This window comes from Bufo bufo, chromosome 2 (assembly GCF_905171765.1).
Source record: "Bufo bufo chromosome 2, aBufBuf1.1, whole genome shotgun sequence".
Lineage (NCBI taxonomy): Eukaryota > Metazoa > Chordata > Amphibia > Anura > Bufonidae > Bufo > Bufo bufo.
Genome location: NC_053390.1, coordinates 207,396,020 through 207,422,201, shown reverse-complemented (window position 1 = coordinate 207,422,201; position 26,182 = coordinate 207,396,020). Strand labels below are relative to the sequence as shown.

The 26,182-nt window shown below is 43.0% G+C and overlaps 1 protein-coding gene across 3 annotated transcripts in view; it reads right to left on the bottom strand.

The window, feature by feature from the left end:
* HECTD4 (HECT domain E3 ubiquitin protein ligase 4) overlaps nucleotides 1-26,182 on the bottom strand; it is a 234,016-nt gene that overhangs the window by 152,817 nt on the left and 55,017 nt on the right. For 2 of the 3 annotated variants that reach the window (XR_005776144.1, XM_040416049.1), the window contains exons 10-20: nucleotides 24,360-24,473; nucleotides 24,042-24,182; nucleotides 22,744-22,976; nucleotides 21,637-21,782; nucleotides 19,909-19,979; nucleotides 12,853-12,958; nucleotides 10,227-10,347; nucleotides 9,227-9,355; nucleotides 3,733-3,857; nucleotides 3,217-3,370; nucleotides 2,777-2,877 (exon numbers count right to left, since the gene is read on the bottom strand). Coding sequence is in view for 2 of the 3 variants with exons in the window: in XM_040416049.1 (XP_040271983.1) it covers nucleotides 2,777-2,877; nucleotides 3,217-3,370; nucleotides 3,733-3,857; nucleotides 9,227-9,355; nucleotides 10,227-10,347; nucleotides 12,853-12,958; nucleotides 19,909-19,979; nucleotides 21,637-21,782; nucleotides 22,744-22,976; nucleotides 24,042-24,182; nucleotides 24,360-24,473 (1,441 nt within the window). In the remaining variant the exon portion in view is untranslated. The remainder of the gene's footprint in view (nucleotides 1-2,776; nucleotides 2,878-3,216; nucleotides 3,371-3,732; nucleotides 3,858-9,226; nucleotides 9,356-10,226; nucleotides 10,348-12,852; nucleotides 12,959-19,908; nucleotides 19,980-21,636; nucleotides 21,783-22,743; nucleotides 22,977-24,041; nucleotides 24,183-24,359; nucleotides 24,474-26,182) is intronic. The other variant, XM_040416050.1, reaches the window with a different exon arrangement.

Sequence of the window (26,182 nt, the reverse complement as noted above, 5' to 3'; positions counted from 1 at the left end):
AGTGTAAAGTGGAAAACTATGGGATCTCGACAGTTATTGTAAGACCTTGTGGCTCTGATGAAAAAGAGAGATGTATATAGGAATATATATGGATACTGTGCTATATATATATATATATATATATATATATATATACACTGCTCAAAAAAATAAAGGGAACACTTAAACAACACAATGTAACTCCAAGTCAATCACACTTCTGTGAAATCAAACTGTCCACTTAGGAAGCAACACTGAGTGACAATCAATTTCACATGCTGTTGTGCAAATGGGATAGACAACAGGTGGAAATTATAGGCAATTAGCAAGACACCCCCAATAAAGGAGTGGTTCTGCAGGTGGTGACCACAGATCCCTTCTCAGTTCCTATGCTTCCTGGCTGATGTTTTGGTCACTTTTGAATGCTGGCGGTGCTTTCACTCTAGTGGTAGCATGAGACGGAGTCTACAACCCACACAAGTGGCTCAGGTAGTGCAGCTTATCCAGGATGGCACATCAATGCGAGCTGTGGCAAGAAGGTTTGCTGTGTCTGTCAGCGTAGTGTCCAGAGCATGGAGGCGCTACCAGGAGACAGGCCAGTACATCAGGAGACGTGGAGGAGGCCGTAGGAGGGCAACAACCCAGCAGCAGGACCGCTACCTCCGCCTTTGTGCAAGGAGGAACAGGAGGAGCACTGCCAGAGCCCTGCCAAATGACCTCCAGCAGGCCACAAATGTGCATGTGTCTGCTCAAACGGTCAGAAACAGACTCCATGAGGGTGATATGAGGGCCCGACATCCACAGGTGGGGGTTGTGCTTACAGCCCAACACCGTGCAGGACGTTTGGCATTTGCCAGAAAACACCAAGATTGGCAAATTCGCCACTGGCTCCCTGTGCTCTTCACAGATGAAAGCAGGTTCACACTGAGCACATGTGACAGACGTGACAGAGTCTTGAGACGCCGTGGAGAACGTTCTGCTGCCTGCAACATCCTCCAGCATGACCGGTTTGGCATTGGGTCAGTAATGGTGTGGGGTGGCATTTCTTTGGAGGGCCGCACAGCCCTCCATGTGCTCGCCAGAGGTAGCCTGACTGCCATTAGGTACCGAGATGAGATCCTCAGACCACTTGTGAGACCATATGCTGGTGCGGTTGGCCCTGGGTTCCTCCTAATGAAAGACAATGCTAGACCTCATGTGGCTGGAGTGTGTCAGCAGTTCCTGCAAGACGAAGGCTGTGATGCTATGGACTGGCCCGCCCGTTCCCCAGAACTGAATCCAATTGAGCACATCTGGGACATCATGTCTCGCTCTATCCACCAACGTCACGTTGCACCACAGACTGTCCAGGAGTTGGCAGATGCTTTAGTCCAGGTCTGGGAGGCGATCCCTCAGGAGACTGTCCGCCACCTCATCAGGAGCATGCACAGGCGTTGTAGGGAGGTTATACAGGCACGTGGAGGCCACACACACTACTGAGCCTCATTTTGACTTGTTTTAAGGTCATTACATCAAAGTTGGATCAGCCTGTAGTGTGTTTTTCCACTTTAATTTTGAGTGTGACTCCAATTCCAGACCTCCATGGGTTGAAAAATTAGATTTTCATTTTTAAATTTTTGTGTGATTTTGTTGTCAGCACATTCAACTATGTAAAGAACAAAGTATTTCAGAAGAATATTTAATTAATTCAGATCTAGGATGTGTTATTTTTGTGTTCCCTTTATTTTTTTGAGCAGTGTATATATGGATGGATGGATGATAGATAGATAGATAGATAGATAGATAGATAGATAGATAGATAGATAGATAAAAAAGATGTCTTGTGAACATATTCTTAAGCTCCTTTTACACAGGCCAATTATTAGGCAAATTGTATAAACGCTCGTTCCCGATCACGGAAGGTGTTGGCAATCATCCGTTGAATAGGTAAATGCTTGTTCACCCGGTGATCGTGTCTTTCCAGGCACTGAAAATCATTGTTCCTGTTCAGCAGATTGTTCTGTCAAAACAACGATCTGATGCGTAGGGATAATTTTTTTCTATGGGGACTAGCGATCGCTATATCAATCTCTTGTCTCCGTACAGAGGAGGTGATTGCTGCATGGAACTGCAGCCCTCATCTCCACTGATGATCTGACAGATATCGGGAGTGTCTGCTTCATTCCTGATAATCTGTCAGATCATCTATGCATGTGGATGAGATTTTAAGGAACCTTTATTGGAGCCTAAACAGGCAGAGGTCTCATGGTGTCAGCGAGACCAAAGCCTGTATTAGACAGACAGATCAGCAACTAATTGTTGGGAGGGAAGTGTTCCTTCCCGGCAATCGCCTGCTCGCTAGTAGAGGAGACCGCTGCTATTACAGGCAGCAATTTTCTCCACAGCTTGGGGAGGAGCTATCGCTTGTCCCCATACTGTCTAGTGGTTTGCTGGTGGCAGATCGCTATTAGACAGCACAACCTGCCGCCAGCAAGCACTGATTTTTGAGCATGCTTAAAATTCTGAATTGGCCGATGAACGAGCGGCAGTATTACCCTGCAAGATGATTGCTAATGAGTGTTCATGTGAATCCTCGTTAGCGATTATAGGGCGAAATATCAGCCAGTGTAATACAGGTCTTAAGGTCTTCAGAGCATCTATGAGGAGGAGTGCTACAAACTGTACTTCATATGACAGAAAACCTGCGTATGTCCAACCTTTGGCTAGAATTGGGACATGTGTCTCAAAAAAAGAGATCCGAAAATGATTATTTCAAACTAAATTATCAGCAGTCAATAATCAATAGAATAAAAATTACCTATTGTCTGGTAATAATTTGCTCTTCTGTTCTGAAATTCCACTTAGAGAGTTCCCAATATCTGCCAGAGCCGTGCACTGGGTTTTAAGAAGTAAAGCAGTCTGACGACACACCAGGGAAACAAGAAAAACAGAAATATAAGTATTTATTGAAAACTAAGAAAACACAGAGGGAGAGATTGATCGCAAGGGGAATCCTGAAGTTCGTTTTTCTTGTTTGTGTTGGTGTCATTTGCCTGATTTTATCAAATGCCACACGTTTGTTGATAAATTTGATGGCTCTTTAATGCCTGCCAGAACAATTTAGCACTAGCGTGAAACTAGCCCTAAAATATTATTTTGCAAATGATGAGACATATCATTTTAATATCCATCTACGTGATTTCCACTGTATGACATGATAAAGACGATAAAGACATAAGACAAACTTCCATTCCTTACCTGGCTGGTATATAGGACAAGCTGGACAAGCTGGGGCATTAGAGCATCTGCCATTATTAAAGTCTGTAGATTCGGGTGCATGAGAGATGTTAGAAGAACAGGAAGGAGATGGCCAAGCATGGTGGATTTTGTAATCTGCTCTAAACCCTTTAATCTGAAACAAAATGTAGTTAGATCATGTTAATTATAGATATACAAAACATATATACTGCTTATCAGGAAGGGATCATTTGGTTCTTGGATGCATGGGCAGAGGAACGGGATTTCCCGATTCACATCTTTCTAAAGCTAGCCAAAGGGAACAATAGGAGGGTTGGTCAGCTGGGCAACTCATGAATACGCTGGAATTGTGCAAACTAAAAAAAAAACTCAAAAAGATATAGATTTTATAAGACAGCAAATGAAAGCCACACTAATTTAAAAAGAAAGCATTCAGCATCTATAAAATCTGGAGCTTATAATAATGAAAGTTTACAGTAAAGGGCGTGTTGGTAACAATGTAAGATTTTCACAAACCTAACATCCCGGTCTGACATATCACTGTTGATTAGAGCAGTTGTGACACGCTGGAGCATTTCGAGGACTTCATCACATCCTGTTAATATCTGCGTTGCTAAGCCCAAAATGCTAGTCTGAAGTTCCTAAATAAAAAGGAGGGGGATGGAGAATAAAACAAAAACCAAACAAATCCCACATTAGTTATTATACATCTGAAATACATATGAAGGGGGGGGGGGGGGGGGGTCTCGTCCACATGGAAATTCTGAGTACATGGGGGAAACTGGAAGTGTGCTGTCATCTCCCTCTAAAAGCATTGCTTCTAAGGAAGAATACTGCCATGATCATGCCATCATATTTGGATTATAAAAACCTACATGTACCTCTAAAGCTGCTTTCACACAGTCAGTATTTGATCAGTGATTTTCATCAGTGATTGAGAGCCAAAACAACGTGCAGGTACAAAACACAGAACATGTGCAAACCTGTCCATTATACCTGATCTCTTTGTGAGCCAAAACCAGAAATGAAGCCTCCAATCATGGATGGAAATCACTGACTGTGTGAAAGCCGCCTAAATCCAGAAAACAGGGTCGGTCCATGGAAAAGTGGAAATTGACGGGATGGCAAAACGGACCTTGAATACAAACCCGTTCATACACCTTTGGGGCCATTGTTAGTGGCACAATTACTGTAACCCCTTAAGAACCCTGCCATATTTCACCTTAAGGACCAGGCCATTTTTTGCAAAGCTGACGTGTCACTTTATGTGGTGATAACGCCTTTACTTATCCAGGCCATTCTGAGATTGTTTTCTCGTCACATATTAAACTTCATGACAGTGGTAAAATTGAGTCAAAAAATGTAATTTTTATTTATGAAAAGTTTGCAAATTTCCAAATTTCAATTTCTCTACTTTTATAATAGATAGCAATACCTCCAAAAATAGTTATTGCTTTACATTCCCCATATGTCTACTTCATGTTTGGATCATTTTGTGAATGCCATTTTATTTTTATTTTTTTGGGACGTTAGAAGGCTTAGAAGTTTAGAAGCAAATCTTGAAATTTTTCTGAAAATTTCCAAAACCTACTTTTTAAAAGGACCAATTCAGGTCTGAAGTCACTTTGTGAGGCTTACATAATAGAAACCACCCAAAAATTACCACATTTTAGAAACTACACCCCTCAGGGTATTTAAAACTGATTTTACAAACTGTGTTAACCCTTTAGGTGTTCCACAAGAATTAATGGAAAATGGAGATGAAATTTCTGAATTTCACTTTTTGGGCAGATTTTCCATTTTAATAATTTTTTCCAGTAACAAAGCAAGGGTTAACAGCCATACAAAACTCAATATTTATTGCCCTGATTCTGTAGTTTTCAGAAACACCCCATATGTGGTACTATTTTAGTGTACATATGATTTTTGGTTGCTCTATATTACACTTTTTGTGAGGCAAGGTAACAAAAAATAGCTGTTGGCACAATTTTTTTTTTTGTTATTTACAACATTCATCTGACAGGTTAGATCATGTGATATTTTTATAGAGCAGGTTGTTACGGACGCGACAATACCAAATTTGAAAAAAAATTATTTATTAGTGTCTCCACATTCTGAAAGCCGTAGTTTTTTTTTTTTTTTTTGGGCAACTGTCTTATGTAGGGGCTAATTTTTTTCGGTATGAGATGACGGTTTGATTGGTACTATTGTGGGGTGCGTATGACTTTTTGATCGCTTGGTATTACACTTTTTGTGATATAAGGTGACAAAAAATAGCTTTTTTGACACATTTTTTTATCTTATTTCTTTTTACAGTGTTCACCTGGGAGGTTAGGTAATGTGATATTTTTATACAGCAGGTTCTTACGGATGCGGCGATCCCTAATATGTCTATTGTTTTTATTTATTTAAGTTTACACAAAGATATTTTTTAAACAAAAAAAACAATCATTTTAGTGTCATTTTTGGGGCGATTGTCTTAGGTAAGGTATCATTTTTGCAGGATGAGATGACGGTTTGATTGGCACTATTTTGGGGTGCATTTGACTTTTTATCGCTTGCTATTACACTTTTTGTGATGTAAGGTGACAAAAAATGGCTTTTTTGACACACTATTTTATTTTTACGGTGTTCACCTGATGGGTTAGGTTATGTGATATTTTTATACAGCAGGTTCTTACGGACGCGGCGATACCCATTATGTATACTTTTTTTTTTAATTAAGTTTTATACAATAACAGCAGTTTTGAAACCCAAAAAAATTATGTTTTAGTGTCTCCATATTTATTTTTTAGGCGACTGTCTTAGGTTAGGGGCTCATTTTTTGCTGGATGAGGTGACGGCTAGATTGGTACTATTTTGGGGGGCATATGCCCTTTTGATTGCTTGGTGTTGCATTTTTAGTGATGTAAGGTGAAAAAAAACTACTTTTTAGCACTTTTTTTTTTTTTTTTTGACGGTGTTCATTTGAGGGGGTAGGTCATGTGATATTTTTATAGAGCCGGTCAATACGGACACGGCGAAACCTAATGTCTATTTTTCACAAATTGTTTTACTTTATTTTGGGAAAAGGATGCATTTTTCTTTTTTTTACTTGAATCTTCATTTTTTTGTAAAACTTTTTTCAAATTTTTTTTACACTTTCTTTTTTGTCCCTCTCTGGGACTTCAACTTTTGGGGGTCTGATCCCCTTTACAATGCATCACAATACTTCTGTATTGTGATGCATTGGCTGTAAGTGTATTACACACTCTAATACACTTACAGTCTTCCTGCCTGTGAGATCCAGGGGGCTGGATCTCACAGGCTATCATGGAAGGCAGCCACGATGCCTAAGGAAGGCATCAGGGTGCCTTCCCTGCCATCGGGTCCCCGTCACAGCAGCGAGGGTACCCGATGGCTGCTCTCTCCCTCCCTCCACATATCGCACGTGCCGCGGTCAGCGCTGACCGCGGCACATCACCGATGCCGGGGCATGCAGCAGGAGTCCGGTTATCAGTGACTGCCGGACCCCTGCCGCGCATCCGGCGGGCACATCTCCTGCACCCACCCAATCACAGCGCCGTACATGTACAGCGCTGGTCCTTAAGTCACGGACATCTGCACCGTACATGTACAGCGATGGTCCTTAAGGGGTTAAATATGCGGTAGAGTTATTGCAAACAGAAACAATCTTTTTCCTTTATAACGAATAGGGTGGAAAAAACTGTTTCAGCTACCAAACAATGTGTGAAATTGTGCTACTCACTACTGTGACATTGTGCTACTCTTGGTGATTGCAAGCCCCGCAATCTCATACAAACTAACTGTATCATAAATCGGTATGATACAGTTTAGGTCACAGGAGCTGCGGTCGGCCGAGGAGATTTGGCTGACGCACGGACCGCGTGAATGAGCCCTAAGCTTTATTCCCTTAGGTATGTAGCCTAGTTTGCACTTAATGATAGCGACCTTTTTCATTTTTTTCACCTCTGCATTTCAAAAGCCATGTTTTATTTATCTGTTAATATAATCATATGAATGCTTGGCTTGGCAGGATGGTTTGTAGTTTTAAATGGCACCACTTTTGGAGAACCATTTTTTGAGGGGAATGAGTTGAAAAATCAGAGTAATCCTGGCACTTTTTTACGGCACTAATCCTGCGGTATAAATAATAAAATAACAATTTTCTGGGGGATGTTAGAATTATGACAATACCAAAGTTATTTATACCAAAGTCTTATAAAAAAAATAAAAAAGCTCTTCTAATTATGCAATAAGGATCAGTATTAGAGCATCCGAAACATGTACACTTGCTTGCCGTGTTGGATTTTTTATTCTGTGTGATATTGTAATAAAGAACTACGTCTTTTTTGGAAGCTGGACATCCCGTCTTATTTTTACATAGTCCTAACTGGTGCCTTTTCCAAGCACAGTCCGTGCTTCTATCGCAAGACTGATCAGGTGAGCGCAGCCTATGGAACTTTTTACCTTTGTGTAGACAAAGCATTAGTATAGGGTGTGGGGCAGTATACCTAATAATGTCCCTATCACTGCCGCCCTACCTGCAAACAGAATAGCCGCCCCTACAGGTAAAAGTTGCAGATTGCAGCACAAAGGACCATTGTGCTGCAATCTGCGCAACAAATATGCATAATATAGGCGTACATCTGTTTCATAAATGAGCCCCTACGGTTTTTTTTTATATATAGTTTTATTTCCCCCAGGCGACCTGAACATGCAATCATTAGATTGCTTAGGTTAAAGACTGCAATGGTAAAATTTCTTTGTTATTAAAGGGCATGTTCAACTCCCCCACCCCAACCCCCGGGGCATGTTTGGTCATCCCCTTTTGGTCAGTCCAGGCCTTGCAAATGACCACCGAGATGCTGTAGTCGCAAGTGCCCACGCCATTTTAGAGGTTAAATGTCTGTGATTACAGTTAACTCCAATCACAGACACTGTGGGCAGGAGTCTGCTGTGTAATATTGCAGTCAACGGCTGGCTATGGCTCCCACCCTCTCATATTTAAAACCCTGACTTCCACTGTATATGTACAGATGTCGCCAAGGGGATAACAGTGGTCAGCAGAGACAAGACTATGGTCAGTGAAAAGACAACAATTTATGGAATACTTGCAGATATGCCATAAATACTAAAGAACGGAATTTCCCAGGGAAATCTTCAGTGTTAATGAACCCTCAAGTCTCTGGAAGGGGCCTGTCCGCAGGAATAAAAACAAAATAACTATAGTAGGCAGCTCTTTCAGAACCGCTTGAAATATTCTACTTTTGGGTGGTCCTGAAAGAAAATTCTCTAGAATCTCCCAAAGGACCCTATAGATTCTAGTTGTTTCTTAGCAATCTCTATCACTAAATGAATACACATTCCAATAAGTTGTCTACAGAACTACGCTACAGGAAAGATTTATCATCTCCCTTGCGCCTGAAAAGTGGTGTTAAAAAGTTGCATTCTATGTGTTTGCAACTTTTAAAAAATTGTTGCATCTCCTACATTTTGCCCCCACCTTGCCACTTTCCATAAAGGGGGCATATCAAGGACGGGATGGGGGCTTGCCCAGCTACCCCAACAAATGTATCTTCATATACGCTAGTTTTCTGGAGTAAATGAAGCGAGGAATCTATGGCATCTCTAAGTTGTAGCAGATTTCTGTTTAGGCGCACGGACTGCAGGAAGATGCAGCAAATTTAATGACGAGGTAGCATCACCTAGCAGGGCAGGAGATTTATCAAGACCGGAGTTTTCTGCGCCGGTCTTGATAAATCTCCCCCTATGACTTTATGTGTTCCTTATTCTAAGAAGTTGTCAGTGGATGCTCCAGCATGACCTGGCACATAACCATGAACACAAAAGAAATCTGATATCACCGTGGAACCTTTCCACCCTGTAGTGTGCACCACTTCACATTGTGATAGCATACAGCACATCTGGGTGGGTGTTAATGGAGTGTTCTACAAGGGACATGGACACACAGAAAAAGAACATTATTAGAATAAAATATGGTGTTTACCTGTACCTTCAATGTCTCCCCTTGCAGGGAGCTGTCACTGTCATCACTCTCATCAGGTTTGATTAAGACAGTATTACTAAGTAGGTGATTTTGTACAGCCATCAGATAGCGCAGACATGGTGAGGCAACCTTAAAACACACAAAAACATTTTAAATATGTGAACTCTAAAGTATGATCAGTGGTTTTCAAAAAAAATAAACGGCTGGTTAACCCTTTTAAGGAGTCTGTGAAGGTTCTCATTTATCCAGGTCATGGTATATCTGTAAAGAATAAATCAAGGCAACTGGACTTACTGTAGATTTCTTGAAAACGTTTCACTCGTTCTTCCAACAAGCTTTCTCAATTCTGAGTGACTGTACAAGAATTCTCTGGGAATAAATATGTGACTGAATCAACATCTGGTAATTATACTATAGTATAATGACCTCTGACCCCATGCTGGGTATAATTACCAGATATTGATTCAGTTACATATTTATTCCCAGAGAATTCTTGTACAGTCACTCAGAATTGAGAAAGCTCGTTGGAAGAACGAGTGAAATGTTTTCAAGAAATCTACAGTAAGTCCAGTTGCCTTGATTTATTCTTTACAGATATACCTTTTAAGGTGGTCATACACATTTATAAGATGAATGCCAGCAAAAATCCACAGGCTTCTGTGGCAATGGCCAACTCTCTAATGTTGGTGAAAAGAAGGGTCAAGAAGGGTTTTGGATTTCCGAATTCCCTATTCTATTGTGGGAGATAAGCAACGGCCAGAGCCGTCTGGCAGCAACCTACTCCCTTCTCACTATTGATAACAAATGCACTTTTGAGCAGAGTAAGAATGTGTATTTTTGGGAAAGGAAGCACCGAAGGAACAGCGGTCAGGCGAAGGAGTTTTCAGCATGTATGGACAGCCTAAGAAAGGGGCTAGATGATGAGAAGCAGCAGAGAAAAAAAGGAAAAATTAACACAAGGAAGAGTATGAAGACGTTATGTAGTGGGCACTGGTCTTACAGGCACAGTTGATAAGAGTCTTTGGAATTCTTCTTTAGACACAGTTTGGCACTTGGTGATCAGAACACAAGATTCACGGACAACAATCTTCAAAATATAGTGCAATAGTTCATCATTTAGCCTAAAAGAAACCAGAAGAACTTTATGCAGCAATGTTGCAGCTATATATTAGTACTTAAAGGGAACCTGTCACCTCAAAAACGCATAAAAAACCACCAGCATTACCTTATAGTAGCCCCCAGTCTGTTATTAGTGATGTGTTTGATCCGGTAATCTGATGCTCCATACATGACAAAAATGATGTTTTAATCGCCATCAGCGCTATCTCACCGGTCAGTCTGGGGGCAGCAAGTCAAGATAAGCACGCCCCCTAACCATCCCCTCTTCTGTGTGATAGACATCCTGCAGTGCAGCCTGGGATTGCGTTAGTCTCACGCATGCGCAGTGCGCTACTTGTTACTGCGCGATCCAGGCTCCCGCAGTTAGCCGGGTTTCATCAGCACACCGCGCATGCGCGAGACTAACGCGATCCCAGGCCGCACTGCAGGATGTCAATCACACAGAAGAGGGGACGGTTAGGGGGCGTGCATATCTTGACTTGAAGCAAGGAGGCCGATGTCCTCTTGACTTCAGACTGACCGGCGAGATAGCGCTGATGGCGATTAAAACATCTTTTTTGTCATGTATGGAGCATCAGATTACTGGATCAAACACATCACTAATAACAGACTGGGGGCTACTATAAGGTAATGCTGGCTGTTTTATATGCAATTTTGAGGTGACAGGTTGCCTTTAAATTATTAACGGCAAAGCCCTCCTTTACATCTAGTTTTTTTGTGGTCTTAAATCTACAATGAGAAATGAAGCAACTGTGCAAACGTCTTGTAGTCTTAGGCTAGGTCTACGCGACGACATGTGTCACGTGACACATGGGCACAACTACACTGCAACATTTGTCGCGTGACAATTTTTATGATAGTCTATGGAGTCGCGCTGCGACAGTCGCAGTAAAATATATTTCAAATGGATTTTTTGCAACTGTCGCATCGCAGTATGTTGCATTGCAACACCATAAACTATCATTATAAAAATTATCACGCGACATTGGTGCGACAAAATGTCGTCGTGTAGACCTAGCCTTAGGGCTCTTTCACACGAGAGGAAGCAGTGCGTGGAATCCGCTGTGTGAAAGAGAGCCAAGCCCCGCTCCGGACAGGCTTGGCTCTCTTTCACGCAGCGGATTCCACGCACGGCATCCTCTCGTGTGAAAGAGCCCTTATGCTGTCATTTGTCCTCTTCTCTGTGCTAACATGCAAATGGTAGGTTAGACAAAAGAAGGGGAATAACGACCAACCTACACTTTGTTTGTTGTCTGCAAAACCCAAACTGCAGCTGCAAAAACCAAACAGTAGACTGTCGTTGGGACCTGTTAGATCAGTGGGGGTCCCACTGATCACGAGAACATGGACCCTGTACCCCCCCTTGAAATCAACGGAGGGGCAAGTGGCATATGCATGCGACCACTCCATTTATTTCCATAGGTATTGCAAAGATAGCGGAGCACTGTACTCAACTATCTCCGCAATTCCTATAAGAATTAATAGAGCGGCCGCACGCATGTGCAATCAATTGCTCCGTTCATTTCAAGGGGAGTTTGGGGCCCCTGTTCCAGTTATCAGTGGGGGTCCCAGGGGTAGGAACCCCACCAATCTAATAGTTATCCCCTAACCTGTGGAAAGGCAGTAACTCGAAGCAACCATAATACCCCTTTAGTAGGGAGTCTGTCACCTACATAACATGTTTTAAACTGATTATATAGCTCTGTGGGAGGCAGATCCATAACACTGATGGTACCTGGGTTTAGTTTTTCAGAGACTCCAAAGTGCCAAAAACACTTTTAAAGATATGCAAATTACCTAGTGCCCAGGGCGGAGAGTGTCCTGCAAGTGCCCAGCGCTACCCGCCTTACTTGCGCCTGACTCCTTGCCTCTGTATCGTCTGGCCAGCCCTTTATCCTTGCGGCGTTATTCTCGTCTCTATTCATAGTCCAGCGCCTGTGTGCTTCACCGCTGGGTCCGGGCACGCACAGTACATTGCCCACTGTGGGCAGAGGCATACCGATATGCAGTGTGCATGCGCCGGTTAAGTAACGGGCCCGGCGTTGAAGCGCACAGGCACTGGATTATGAATGGAGACGAGAATGACGCCGCAAGGATAGAGGGCTGGCTGGACGATACAGAGGGGAGGAGTCAGGCGCAAGTAAGGCGGGGAGCACTGGGCACTAGCAGCACACGCTCCGCCCTGGGCACTTGCGAAAGGTAATTTGCATATCTTTAAAACATTGTTTTTGGAACTTTGGAGGCTCTGAAAAACTAAACCCCGGTACCATCAGTGTTCTGGATCTGCCTCCCACAGAGCTATATAATCAGTTTAAAACATGTTATGTAGGTGACAGACTCCCTTTAACATTTGCATTTTAGCCCTTCTAAAGTTCTAATTCCCTTCTAATTCATAACAAAAACTGATTTAGAGATAACATTTTAAATCTCCATTGTGTGCGGAGAAATCTCGCTAGTCATTTTAATTGGAAATGTAACTGAATAATGGTAATAGCTACAAAACATACCTGTAATGTTCATCTTCTTCACACCCAAACCTGTTATTCTGCAGCTGTTCAGTCAGATTTGTCAAAATTACATCTCGGAGTTGGGAAAGCCCACAATTCCGATCACCTGTAAAAATCAAGTGATATTAAGTGGTGCCATTTTCCCATATATTATAATATTTTTTATGTCTGGAATTTACTTTTTATTACTTAACACATTTTTGCTATTTAGATCTATTGGGCTTTTTCTGGGAAAAAAATAAAATAAAAATGGAACAGTTAACAACCGATATTTTCTTAAGGTGTAAGTGTCCTTTCAGGTGACTTTTCAGAATATATGAGAAATAACACTATATCTGGCCATTATATGAATTTTATTCTTTTCCTCTGTGCAGGCTCCATTTTGTCAGTTTTCTATAAGTTATTTGGTGGAGACTAGCTGCTACAATGTCTCCCTTGTAGGGATCATACAGAGAAAAGGAGATCCTTCTCCCCTACCACTCTGTTACACACCTTTAAAAGTAGCAGTATGGAAGACATTATACTGCAGTGCTGAGCAGAATACCAGTGAATCCAGCACTGGGGTGAGACAGAAAAGATAATAGAGTCAGAATGAGTGTGTATGTGCCTCTGTCTCTCCCAAGCAGCTCCAATTACAGTACTTCTATGGGCAGAGGTTGCAAACTGATACCTTACTGAGCTGAGAATGATTACTCCAGGAGCCGATGTAGAAGAAGTGCTCATATGTGGAGCAAAAGGCATTTTTCTCTAATAAAATATATTACAAAGTTTCTTATCTTTGCGTGTAGTATTTATTTATGCAACAGTTGTTGAAATACCAGTGCCAGTTTACTTTACAGGGTGTATAAATTAAAGGGAACCTGTGACCTCAAAAACGCATATAAAACCACAAGAAATACCTCATAGTAGCCCCCAGTCTGTTAGTAATCATATGTTTGATCCGGTAGTCTGATGCGCCATAGATTAAAAAAAAACAATGTTTTAAGCGCCATCAGCGCTATCTTGCCAGTCAGCTTGAAGTCAAGGGGGCAGCGGCTTCCTTGCTTCAAGTCAAGGTAAGCATGCCCCCTAACCATCCTCTCTTTTGTTAGATGACAGCCTGCAGTGTGGCCGGGATCGCTTAAGTCTTGCGCATGAGCAGTACGCCGCTGAAACCCGGCTAACAGCGGCAGCCGGAGACAGGATCGCGCCTTACCAAAGAGCGCACCGCGCATGCGCGAGACTTATGCGATCCCGGCCGCACTGCAGGCTGTCAATCTAACAAAAGAGAGGATGGTTAGGGGGCATGCTTACCTTGACTTGAAGCAAGGAAGCCGCTGCCCCCGTGACTTCAAACTGACTGGCAAGATACCGCTGATAGTGCTTAAAACATAGTTTTTTTAATCTATGGAGCATCAGACTACCGGATCAAACATATGATTATTAACAGACTGGGGGCTACTATGAGGTATAGCTGGCGGTTTGATATGCGTTTTTGAGGCAACAGGTTCCCTTTAATGGTATATGCTTTGGATAAATTACTTAGTGGTGGGGTTTGGCAGCTGAGACCATTACGGTTCACTAGTACAGCATTTTATCTCTATTTCTCCTAACCAGATATTGTGCAAATAAAAGCAACAGGCCCATTCAGGTTAATGTGGCTGAGGTGAAGTACGTGCACATAGTTAAGAGTGACAGTCTCCAGAAAAAAAATAAAAAATCTCCATAGGACCGCTTTATGGCCCACAACAATGATTAAGTTAAGGCACATCCTAGTCACATGTTATAACTGAAAGGGGTTGTCTCACTTCAGTAATTGGCATTTATCATGTAGAGGAAGTTAATACAAGCCACTTACTAATATATTGTGATTGTCCATATTGCTTCCTTTGCTGGCTGGATTCATTTTTCCATTACATTATACACTGCTCGTTTCCATGGTTACAACCACCCTGCAATCCATCAGTGGTGGTCATACTTGCACACTATAGAAAGAAGCATCAGCCTCTCTGGTGGCCGGGACCATGGGAGCGCACATAGGCCAGTGCTTTTTCCTATATTTTGCAAGCACGACCACCGCTGATGGATTGCAAGGTGGTCTGTAACCATGGAAACGAGCGGTCTATAACGTGATAGAAAAATGAATCCAGCCAGCAAAGGAAGCAATATGGACAATCACAATATATTAGTAAGTGGCTTGTATTAACTTCCTCTATATGATAAATGCCAATTACTGAAGTGAGACAACCCCTTTAACCACTTCAGCCCCCAGTGCTTAAACACCCTGAAAGACCAGGCCACTTTTTACACTTCTGACCTACACTACTTTCACCGTTTATTGCTCGGTCATGCAACTTACCACCCAAATGAATTTTACCTCCTTTTCTTCTCACTAATAGAGCTTTCATTTGGTGGTATTTCATTGCTGCTGACATTTTTACTTTTTTTGTTATTAATCGAAATTTAACGATTTATTTTGCAAAAAAAATGACATTTTTCACTTTCAGTTGTAAAATTTTGCAAAAAAAAACGAGATCCATATAGAAATTTTGCTCTAAATTTATAGTTCTACATGTCTTTGATAAAAAAAAAAATGTTTGGGTAAAAAAAAAAATGGTTTGGGTAAAAGTTATAGCGTTTACAAACTATGGTACAAAAATGTGAATTTCCGCTTTTTGAAGCAGCTCTGACTTTCTGAGCACCTGTCATGTTTCCTGAGGTTCTACAATGGCCAGACAGTACAAACACCCCACAAATGACCCCATTTCGGAAAGTACACACCCTAAGGTATTCGCTGATGGGCATAGTGAGTTCATAGAACTTTTTATTTTTTGTCACAAGTTAGCGGAAAATGATGATTTTTTATTTTTTTCTTACAAAGTCTCATATTCCACTAACTTGTGACAAAAAATAAAAACTTCTATGAACTCACTATGCCCATCACGAAATACCTTGGGGTCTCTTCTTTCCAAAATGGGGTCACTTGTGGGGTAGTTATACTGCCCTGGCATTCTAGGGGCCCAAATGTGTGGTAAGGAGTTTGAAATCAAATTCTGTAAAAAATGACCTGTGAAATCCGAAAGGTGCTCTTTGGAATATGGGCCCCTTTGCCCACCTAGGCTGCAAAAAAGTGTCACACATCTGGTATCTCCGTACTCAGGAGAAGGTGGGGAATGTGTTTTGGGGTGTCTTTTTACATATACCCATGCTGGGTGAGATAAATATCTTGGTCAAATGCGAACTTTGTATAAAAAAAAATGGGAAAAGTTGTCTTTTGCCAAGATATTTCTCTCACCCAGCATGGGTATATGTAAAATGACACCCCAAAACACATTCCCCACCTTCTCCTGAGTACGGAGATACCAGATGTGTGACACTTTTTTGCAGCCTAGGTGGGCAAAGGGGCCCATATTCCAAAGAGCACCTTTCGGATTTCACAGGTCATTTTTTACAGAATTTGATTTCAAACTCCTTACCACACATTTGGGCCCCTAGAATGCCAGGGCAGTATAACTACCCCACAAGTGACCCCATTTTGGAAAGAAGAGACCCCAAGGTATTCGCTGATGGGCATAGTGAGTTCATGGAAGTTTTTATTTTTTGTCACAAGTTAGTGGAATATGAGACTTTGTATGAAAAAAAAAAAAAAATCATCATTTTCCACTAACTTGTGACAAAAAGTAAAAAATTCTAGGAACTCGCCATGCCCCTCACGGAAAACCTTGGGGTGTCTTCTTTCCAAAATGGGGTCACTTGTGGGGTAGTTATACTGCCCTGGCATTTTCCAGGGGCCCTAATGTGTGGTAAGTAGGTAAATGACCTGTGAAATCCTAAAGGTGCTCTTTGGAATATGGGCCCCTTTGCCCACCTAGGCTGCAAAAAAGTGTCACACATGTGGTATCGCCGTATTCAGGAGAAGTTGGGGAATGTGTTTTGGGGTGTCATTTTACATATACCCTTGCTGGGTGAGAGAAATATCTTGGCAAAAGACAACTTTTCCCATTTTTTTTATACAAAGTTGGCATTTGACCAAGATATTTCTCTCACCCAGCATGGGTATATGTAAAATGACACCCCAAAACACATTCCCCAACTTCTCCTGAGTACGGCGATACCAGATGTGTGACACTTTTTTGCAGCCTAGATGCGCAAAGGTGACCAAATTCCTTTTAGGAGGGCATTTATAGACATTTGGATACCAGACTTCTTCTCACGCTTTGGGGCCCCTAGAATGCCAGGGCAGTATAAATACCCCACATGTGACCCCATTTTGGAAAGAAGACACCCCAAGGTATTCAATGAGGGGCATGGCGAGTTCATAGAAATTTTTTTTTTTTGGCACAAGTTAGCGGAAATTGATATTTTTAAATTTTTTTCTCACAAAGTCTCCCGTTCCGCTAACTTGGGACAAAAATTTAAATCTTTCATGGACTCAATATGGCCCTCACGGAATACCTGGGGGTGTCTTCTTTCCGAAATGGGGTCACATGTGGGGTATTTATACTGCCCTGGCATTCTAGGGGCCCTAAAGCGTGAGAAGAAGTCTGGAATCTAAATGTCTAAAAAATTTTACGCATTTGGTTTCCGTGAGGGGTATGGTGAGTTCATGTGAGATTTTATTTTTTGACACAAGTTAGTGGAATATGAGACTTTGTAAGAAAAAAAAATGAAAATTCCGCTAACTTGGGCCAAAAAAATGTCTGAATGGAGCCTTACAGAGGGGTGATCAATGACAGGGGGGTGATCAATGACAGGGGGGGGTGATCAATGACAGGGGTGGTGATCAATGACAGGGGTGGTGATCAATGACAGGGGTGGTGATCAGGGAGTCTATATGGGGTGATCACCACAGTCATTGATCATGCCCCTGTAAGGCTTCATTCAGACGTCCGGATGCGTTTTGCGGATCGGATCCATCTATCAGTGCATCCGTAAAAATCATGCGGACATCTGAATGGAGCTTTACAGGGGGTTGATCAATGACAGGGGGGGTGATCAATGACAGGGGGGTGATCAGGGAGTCTATATGGGGTGATAACCACAGTCATTGATCACGCCCCTGTAAGGCTTCATTCAGACGTCCGGATGCGTTTTGCGGATCGGATCCATCTATCAGTGCATCCGTAAAAATCATGCGGACATCTGAATGGAGCTTTACAGGGGGGTGATCAGGGAGTCTATATGGGGTGATCACCACAGTCATTGATCACGCCCCTGTAAGGCTTCATTCAGACGTCCGGATGCGTTTTGCGGATCGGATCCATCTATCAGTGCATCCGTAAAAATCATGCGGACATCTGAATGGAGCTTTACAGGGGGTTGATCAATGACAGGGGTGTAATCAATGACAGGGGGGTGATCAGGGAGTCTATATGGGGTGATCACCACAGTCATTGATCATGCCCCTGTAAGGCTTCATTCAGACGTCCGGATGCGTTTTGCGGATCGGATCCATCTATCAGTGCATCCGTAAAAATCATGCGGACATCTGAATGGAGCTTTACAGGGGGGTGATCAGGGAGTCTATATGGGGTGATCACCACAGTCATTGATCATGCCCCTGTAAGGCTTCATTCAGACGTCCGGATGCGTTTTGCGGATCGGATCCATCTATCAGTGCATCCGTAAAAATCATGCGGACATCTGAATGGAGCTTTACAGGGGGGTGATCAGGGAGTCTATATGGGGTGATCACCACAGTCATTGATCATGCCCCTGTAAGGCTTCATTCAGACGTCCGGATGCGTTTTGCGGATCCGATCCATCTATCAGTGCATCCGTAAAAATCATGCGGACATCTGAATGGAGCTTTACAGGGGGGTAATCAATGACAGGGGGGTGATCACCACAGTCATTGATCATGCCCCTGTAAGGCTTCATTCAGACGTCCGGATGCGTTTTGTGGATCGGATCCATCTATCAGTGCATCCGTAAAAATCATGCGGACATCTGAATGGAGCTTTACAAGGGGGGTGATCAGGGAGTCTATATGGGGTGATCACCACAGTCATTGATCATGCCCCTGTAAGGCTTCATTCAGAAGTCCGGATGCGTTTTGCGGATCCGATCCATCTATCAGTGCATCCGTAAAAATCATGCGGACATCTGAATGGAGCTTTACAGGGGGGTAATCAATGACAGGGGGGTGATCAGGGAGTCTATATGGGGTGATCACCACAGTCATTGATCATGCCCCTGTAAGGCTTCATTCAGACGTCCGGATGCGTTTTGCGGATCCGATCCATCTATCAGTGGATCCGTAAAAATCATGCGGACGTCTGAATGGAGCTTTACAGGGGGTTGATCAATGACAGGGGGGTAATCAATGACAGGGGGGTGATCAGGGAGTCTATATGGGGTGATCAGGGGCTAATAAGGGGTTAATAAGTGACGGGGGGGGGGGGGGTGTAGTGTAGTGTAGTGGTGCTTGGTGCTACTTTACTGAGCTACCTGTGTCCTCTGGTGGTCGATCCAAACTAAGGGGACCACCAGAGGACCAGGTAGCAGGTATATTAGACGCTGTTATCAAAACAGCGTCTAATATACCTGTTAGGGGTTAAAAAAAACACATCTCCAGCCTGCCAGCGAACGATCGCCGCTGGCAGGCTGGAGATCAACTCTCTTACCTTCCGTTCCTGTGAGCGCGCGCGCCTGTGTGCGCGCGTTCACAGGAAATCTCGGCCATCGCGAGATGACGCATATATGCGTGACTGTGCGCAGCGCTGCCACCTCCGGAACGCGATCCTGCGTTAGGCGGTCCGGAGGTGGTTAATATACTGCGAAAACTCGTGCAGGGAGCTTGATAGAGTGACCCTGGGCCCATTTGATTTTGCTAAATTGATGGGTCCTCAGTCTCAGAAACTAAAACTGGTGGTAGAGATTTAGTAAATTCAGAAGTGAAAAATCTCTTACATAGAAGCATCAAGTTATAAAACAAAAAACAACAACAATTTAGCCACAGTATATACGAGGCAGGCAATAGCAGAAGATCCCACGTCTGGCAAGAGAAAGCAGTTAAAATATTACAATCTAGATAAATGCCGTGAGATTGATTGTGCTATTTAAAAGCATTCGTACCTTCTGTTAAAATCAGCTTGAGTAAGTTATTGATTTCCATCTCTCCTGGGTTTAAAATGTTTAAGCCAAAGCTGCAGTTTTAAAAAAATAAAAAAATAAAAATTATATATATATATCTATCAAGGTCAAGATGAAATAACATCAAAGGACATCCATTAATTGAGAGATACACTGCAGTCGTATAGATTTACCACAACAGATGCTGCACATCTCCATGTACAGCATAGGCAAAAATGAGAGCAGTAAAGCTGTCATTATTCATGGTTAATGCTGTAGAAGAATATGCAGCTTGTGAAGGTTAAACAGGCTCAGCAGATAATAAAAGGACTGTTTACATTGCTCAGAGACCTACAATGTTCTCCTCTATGTGGTGAGGAATGTTCCTGATGCTCAGACATGCAGGGTCCTTGCCCTCTAAACGGTCGGATTATCAACTGGCCAGGAATAAGGCAACGCTGTCCGGAGAGAACACTACCAGCCTTCAAAAGGTGGCCATTCTCGGTCATGTCAGGCATCAATATGATATTTGTGTTACGACATCATGGAGGATTCTGATTTGAACAGATACAGTACTAAATTCCACTTCATTACTGGAAATAAAAAGTAAAGCTGGCCATATACCTTAGAAAGCTGTCAGCCGAATGCTTGTTCAGTCGGACCACGGCTTATCAGCACGTGTCCCCAAAAGGGTGAAGGGAATAAGCCCCACTTTAAAAGGTCTTGCCCCCAGCATCTGCCATCATGGGAGAGTTGGTAGGCTCCCATGGACGTCAGCGGGCTCTGACTGCTAATGTGTCAGTAAACAGTCCTGTCATGTAGACCCAGGAGCTCCTTCCACTGGAAGTATGTCTGCTAGGGACCCTTTCCACATGAGTACGATGTTGGAGAGTGCCTATGGTATGTTATATTACAGACGTATCCAAAGTACAATCTGACAAGGTACATCACTCCAAAGTATGTTAAAGGAGTTTTCCACTCATTAAATATTGATGACTTATGGCTCCAGATGGGACATCAGTATCAGATTGGTGGGGGTTTGACATCTGGCACTCCCATCGATCAGCTGTTCTCGGCTGGCTGAGCCGGAAAGAAGAGAGTGGACAGAGCCAGAAGCAGAAGGCTGCATCCACTGTGTAGTGGCTATGCTGTCGTACTACAGCTCAGATCCCGTTGATTGTCACCGTTTTGTTTTCCCCTTTAATGTACTGGTGGTTTTATGCCCAAAAAAAAAATATGAAAAAACAACTTGGAACATCTCTGGCTCATTATTAGTTAGTGCTTTGCATGGGAGTTGTAAGGGTGTAGTCACATTAGCTTTTTCTGCCATTTAGTTGCTTTTCCAGCTGCAATTTTCATTAAAAAAAACATGACTGCACCTTCAAAAGACTATTAGGGCGCAAGATTGGAAACTGGATGGACTTTTTGTTTAGATTTCATAAGAAGGGCCATGTAGGGTTTGTAGGGTTGCGCCTACGACAGGAGAAATGTGTACTGTCTGCTACTTTGATATTTTTGTTTTAGGTACAATGTAACCAAATGACTGGAACATTTTGCCCCAAATAACATTTCTATTTTATATAAATACTGTCATTTGGGGGCAAAGGCCAAAACATGAGACACAAGGAAAATGGATACAGAATTGAACTGAAGTAGCCAGGAAGAAGAACTGGAAATCACAAGGTGGTGGTATATAGAGGAGCACAGGTAAATCAAGCCCGGGTGACCTACCTAATAGCCAGGCAGACCTCCTTCTGGATTGCAGGGCAGATTTGGTCCTTTGGTGCCATAAGCAGCTGCCACAACAACAAGCCAGCCCTTCGGATAGTATCTCTGTTCCTCTCAGTTTGAGGGTTAAGGAAAAATTTTAACACTACCTGCAAGCACAACATTGTACTATTTTAATACACAGGCACCATAGTAAGTATTCAGGTTATCAGCAATTTGAAGTGAGCATGCTCTTTTGGGAGTGGATATGAGGATATGTACTGTGTAGTCTGACCATTTACCCTATCTGTTCTCCCAAAGGTGGAGGTCAATAGGCTGCAGCTACGTCTCTCTTCTCACTGTGTGTGTTTACTGTATTACTGAAATTGTCCTGTTTGGCACTAGACTGCTGAGGCCTGTGAGTGGCTTCAGCAGTCACATGCCATATAACTCTATATCACTGCTGCAGCACTGTATACAAATACCGGGAGGAGGACTGGAGCTGTGGAGCTGAATACAGCAGGGGACAAACAGGTGAGTATTGGAGTAAACGTTAAAATAATTCAGACAACCCCATTAAAGAGCGTCTTTAAGCATGATCAACCCTATTAAAACAGACACATCGCATGGTAGGGTTGATCATGCTTATGTCTGTATATTGCAGTGTTCCAGAGAAAAATGCATTTATATTAACATGCCAATTAGGTAGTTGGTTCACTGAAGGGCCGGCCAGAGCCCTTTGAGCACCAGTTTCACAACACCCCTGCAGCCTTAGCTGGGCTGGATATCTCAGGGAAAGGGAGAAGGAGGAAGGCTGCAGAGGAATGACAAACTAGTGCTCAAAGGGCTCTGGCTGGCCCCTCAGTGCTCTAAATAGCTAATTAATGAAACAGAGCAATATACAGACATAAACAAGATATCATTTTAATCAGCATAATAAACCCTACCATGCAGTGAGTCTGGTTTAATAGGGTTGATCATGCTGACAGATGCTTTCTAAACCAATTTACATAGATTGCACATATGCCGATATGTGTATTGCCAATTATCTTTTATTAGGTTATTATTATTTTTCAGTATGGCTCTATTTGCAAACTTCATTCTAAAACACGAAGAGAAAAAACAAAGTACCTGAAAGACCACAAGGATGCAGCGGATGGTACATTTATCTCCATTAACCATAGCTTTCTCCATGATATCACATATACTGCTCAGATGATGTGATTCGATTGGATGCTGTTTTCCTAGGAAGGTTGTGATTGGTAAACTGTTGCTGTTGGCCAAGAGGTTGAGCTGATGAATGCACATGGCCCCCACATGATGAAGTAATTGGTTTATAACCTCATTTGTGGTTACGGCCTCTCCTGCAGAAAATATCATATAGCATTAAAATGGTGGATGCAAATAAAGGACAATAAATACAGTAATATTGCTGATGGCTTAAGCGGGCTCTCCAGGTTCAGGGCTGAACCCGGATATAAGCTCTTCATTATTCCTTTATCATATATGAGTGGAGCATCAGAGCATTTCCTTGCTCCGATCCCCCCTCTTGCCTTGCCTTGCATCGCAAGGTTTGTTTGTTGACTGCTGGTGACGTACCGGGCTTCACATCACTATGCTAAGTAGAAGCCCGATGACATCACCGCCACAAACGGGTGGTCTAGGCCGTTTTGGAGGCAGTACCTGCCTCCAAAACAGCCTAGGGCAGCACTATAGACCACCCGTTTGTGCCAGTCATGTCCCCAGGCTCAATGCTAGGTGGAAGTCCCGGCTTAACATAGTGATGTGAAGCCCGGTATGTCACTGGCAGTCAACAAACAGACCTTGTGCTGTACGATGAAGAGCAAGGCAATGGGGAGCATCGGAGCAAGGAAATGCTCCATTCATGTATGATAAAGGAAGATTAGACTGTCTGCTAAGAAACAGCTTTTAAACAAAGAATTTTCACAAACCTCCCCCAAGAGGGAATGTCACTTGGATGTGCTATGATGCTTGTCCAGGGAAAATCTGATCATTTACATCCAGGGAAGCAAGTAGAGAACACCAAACTGCGCCAGAATCGAATGTTAGGAAAAATACTGGTATTTACACTGCTACATCATGGTCCTGCACCGATACTCCTGTGGTCCCTGCCGGTCTCTGTTCACAGTGATGTCTACGTACAGCATAGAACTACTGCGGACAGTGACTGGCTGCATCTGTCACGTGCAAGTCCTGTACGTCACTGCTGCTGCAATGCAGTGACCAACACACGCCATGGTGGCACTGGTGCAGGAGTGGAGGAAAGCTTGGTGGGAAAGCTTCAGAAAAATAGGCTTTGTAACAATAAGTACATTATCCCACCACAAAATATTCTGGACAGATAATTTATGTTACTTAGTCACGTGTGTTATGACATTTCACACCTCATCAGAAAAATACTAATTTACCTTTGGGATCAGCAATGATGTGGGTAACTCCAAGTCTCTGACACACCACATGGAAAGCCTGGTTTCCTGGATTACACCACTGGTCAAAGTAATCATTGGAGCAAGTCCAGATCATATTATTCATGGTATCATAACAAGCACCTACAAAAACACAAAAGTAGCAGACCATAAGTTTACATTTCCCCCACTAGACAGGGAGAGGAAACAGAAGCCAGCCCTACATTTACGCTGTAATTCATTGTTTGTAATGTGCACCACATTTCCAAGTATGCTTTGCTTGAAATCACCAACAACGACAGTGTGTGTTTTAATTCTTACCAAGTCCGGTCACCAGAGCCCCGCGGCCCAGGGAGCTGCCTGCAGCGTCAATGAGATCAGCCCGGTTGGTGAATTGCCCATCAGAAATGTTAAACACCAGACTGGAAGCCAGGACTGAAATAAAAAAATCAGGGTCTTAATGAATCTGCATGATAACCACGGTAATCAGACTGTATACACAAAAGTAAATGCTTTAATAGAAATTTTATTAAAACTAATTTTCATTTCTCCACTGTCAGCACCGCCATCATGCTAACAATGTTCTACCCTGCCCTGCAATATTCATTGGATTTTTACAAGGTATTCATCCCTGAAGAAAGAAACCATTTGTGGACAGAAAGCTGTAAAGAAGGTTTATGACAGGATATTATACAGTAATAATGTCAGCTAGGAAACATTTTACAGTTCATTTTGTCATTTATTGTCAATGATCTGCGCTGCCCTGTTGGGGAATATATGATGAGACCTCCTTCTAAAAGCTGTATTAGACCTGCAGATTTTGCAGGTGATTGTCAAGAAGGAAGTGTTCTTTCCCGGCAATCGCCTGCTCGTTAGTGTAGGAGACTGCTGCTATTACATGCAGCGATCTCCTCCACAGTATGAGGAGGAGCAATCGCTAATGCCATCGCTTGTCCCCATATTGAAACATTGTTTGCCGGCACCAGATCGTGATTAGACGGCACAATCTGCTGCCAGCAAGTGATGATTTTGCTCGTTCTGATAATCGGCAGCAGTATTACACAGGCAGATCATCGGTAACCAGCATTCCTACGAACGCTTGTCAGCGATGATCTGTCTGACAATTGCCTGGTGTAATACAAACTTAAGGCTGCTTTTATATCTGTCTACTAAAGACAATCTGTCATCAGGAAACTCAATATTAAACCAGACACAATGCCTTGTAGGGCTAGCTCAGCTGAATGTAATGATACCTTTCACTTAGTGATCTGTTGCTTAATTCTGGAGAAAAAGTACTCTGTGCACCCTTGCTCCTTTAACTACTTCTTAATTGACAGGACTAGTGTTGAGCGAAGTGAGCTTCGGATCCAAGATCCAAATTCACTTGGTTCAAAACTTTATCTGAATGCTGTATGGAGACCCGTCTCCAAACAGCATTCAAATGTCTGGGCTTCGCCGAGGTGAAATTCGTCCCACGAGACTTTGGCCTTCGATTGTACAACTTTAAAACCTTTTTAAAACACCAATCTGAAGTCGGCTTCGGTACTGACTTACCAGTCCATACAGCATACAAGTGGCGTTTTGAACTAAGCGACTTCGGATCTTGGATCCGATGCGTGCTTCGCTCAACACTAGACAGGACCAAGTTTGATGACTATGCAGGAACCTGGTCTGGTCAATTAAGGGCTCTTTCACACCTGCGTTCTTTTCTTCCGGCATAGAGTTCCGTCGTCGGGGCTCTATGCCGAAAGAATCCTGATCAGGATTATCCCCATGCATTCTGAATGGAGTGAAATCCGTTCAGGATGCATCAGGATGTCTTCAGTTCCGGAACGGAACGTTTTTTGGCCGGAGAAAATACTGCAGCATGCTGCGCTTTTTGCTCCGGCCAAAAATCCTGAAGACTTGCCGCAAGGCCGGATCCGGAATTAATGCCCATTGAAAGGCATTGATCCGGATCCGGCCTTAAGCTAAACGTCGTTTCGGCGCATTGCCGGAGCCGACATTTAGCTTTTTCTGAATGGTTACCATGGCTGCCGGGACGCTAAAGTCCTGGCAGCCATGGTAAAGTGTAGCGGGGAGCGGGGGAGCAGCATACTTACCGTCCGTGCGGCTCCCGGGGCGCTCCAGAGTGACGTCAGGGC